The sequence below is a fragment of the Austrofundulus limnaeus genome, unplaced genomic scaffold (assembly GCF_001266775.1).
Source record: "Austrofundulus limnaeus strain Quisiro unplaced genomic scaffold, Austrofundulus_limnaeus-1.0 Scaffold420, whole genome shotgun sequence".
NCBI classification, from domain to species: Eukaryota; Metazoa; Chordata; class Actinopteri; order Cyprinodontiformes; family Rivulidae; genus Austrofundulus; species Austrofundulus limnaeus.
In genome coordinates, this window is record NW_013952822.1 from 280,786 (window position 1) to 282,614 (window position 1,829).

A 1,829-nucleotide genomic window follows, 5' to 3' on the forward strand; every position below is an offset into this window, starting at 1 on the left:
ACTCAGGTTTTCARTATAACCTGTTAGGAATGTGCCACATGTTTAAGTTTGTCTTATTGGATCAAATTCCAACAGGAAATGTGTTAAAAAAAATTGACAATCTTTGACAATGTTACCTTATTTCTTATAAGACTGTAATTAAAAAAAGACATTTGCACAATAAACCAAATGTATTGCATCAATATATAGGTATATGTGTGTTTTCATAAATRAAAATAATTGATTTTTAAATGGCTTACATCCATATCATCAAACAGTAAAACTTAGTCACTTTATTTATGAGACTTATATCAGGGTCAGGGTGATGCCTCCCAAAGAAAAGGGACACCTCCTCTAGGCCACATGCTGAAAATAAGACATGACCAAAGGGCTTTCTTTAGCTTTTTGATGAGTAGCAGGGCATTCCTGACCTCACTGGTACATGATGACACACTGCAGTGAGCTCACAGGCTTTAAATAGCATCATGGGAGGGTTCCTGTGCAGCAGCTGAAGTATATAAAGAACTGCTGCTGAGAATGTTCAAAACAAGTCAAGACTTAAACTGAGGAAGCTGAAGAGATATAACAAAACCAACTGTTATATCGAGCAGTGTCCATCGGTATCATGATGTCCCAGTACACAGTTTTGGACAGCCTGTTTGGTGATGACGACTTTTCTTTCTGCCAGGAGGAGCTGTTGAGCCCTGTTTCCTTTCTGCAACAGGACTTCTTCCGCAGGAGATCCAAGCTGGCTGAAAGTCTTCACAACAGGCCGCCGCTGCTCACACTTAGCCAGCTTCCAGTCCTTTCATCCACATTAGCAGGGTATGTATAATACTGAGGAAATAATACACATCTAAGCTGGGAGAAGTGCTTTTGCCTAAAACTGCTAAAACCAGTTTGGTCCAGCAATGTGACTGAGGGTAAAACTGCTTCTAAACAGCTGAGTAACTTTACCAGCTGTTTGATGCCAGCATCATATAAACAGATAGTATGAAGCAAACAATAAAGGGTCTTTACCTTTTTTCCAAAGCAACAAGATAAAAACCTGGTCCAAGATTTAAAAGACTTAAAAGACTCAGTTAAAATCTTTAATGTGAATCTGACCATCTGCTTTCAAAAGATTTGATAGAATTTGGATGGGAAGCCTTCAGTAAAGATCTGCAGCCTCAGGCTCTGTTGACATGGTAGCACTGTCCAGTTTGGTCAAGTTCTGGTGTAGAGCTGGAGGTCTGCAGAAACATGAGAGCAATCAGACAATTTACACAAAAGTTTTACTAAATTTCAGTGGATATAAGAAATTAATCTCCCTTCATTAAAGCATTCAGTGACTCCCACCACTGCTACATCCGGAGTCTTACTGCCCTGGAAGAAAACCATGATTCGTTTGGAGACAAAGTCTTTATCTAGCAGTACATGTGTGGTCTTGCTTTAGCAAAATTCTGTTAACAAAGATTCATGAGGATTAAAGCAGAGGTAGTCATTTTTATAATCTGAAATTAAAGAGAGCAGCTTGCTGTCAACTCAAACAAAAGAAAAAACAAGCAAACACAAACAAACAATGGTGAGAGGGAAAAAAGGGTTTTGTCTCTTTTTTTGGACTTTAGAAAGAATATAACTGTTCTAATACGTTATCCTTGGCTGCATAAATCATATACTGCATGTTACAAAGAATCCTAATAAATAGATTCACAAAGTTTCAATCAGTTGAACATGGAGAGAAGAGCTCTGCTTTTTTAGACCCAAAGGAGGAGCGTCAAAAAATAAGAACGTCTGAACAACTTTATATATTCTTTATATTTTAATGAAACCAAATTTACCTACACACACACACACACACACACACACAC

The 1,829-nt window shown here is 37.9% G+C and overlaps 1 protein-coding gene across 1 annotated transcript in view; it reads left to right on the forward strand.

Annotated features, from left to right (window-relative positions):
* Positions 1-435: 435 nt before the first annotated feature.
* Positions 436-1,829, forward strand: part of hspb9 (heat shock protein, alpha-crystallin-related, 9) — a 3,825-nt gene continuing 2,431 nt past the window's right edge. Inside the window, exon 1 of the mRNA XM_014024387.1 lies at positions 436-804. Coding sequence (XP_013879841.1) covers positions 605-804 — 200 coding nt within the window. The 5' untranslated portion in view covers positions 436-604. The remainder of the gene's footprint in view (positions 805-1,829) is intronic.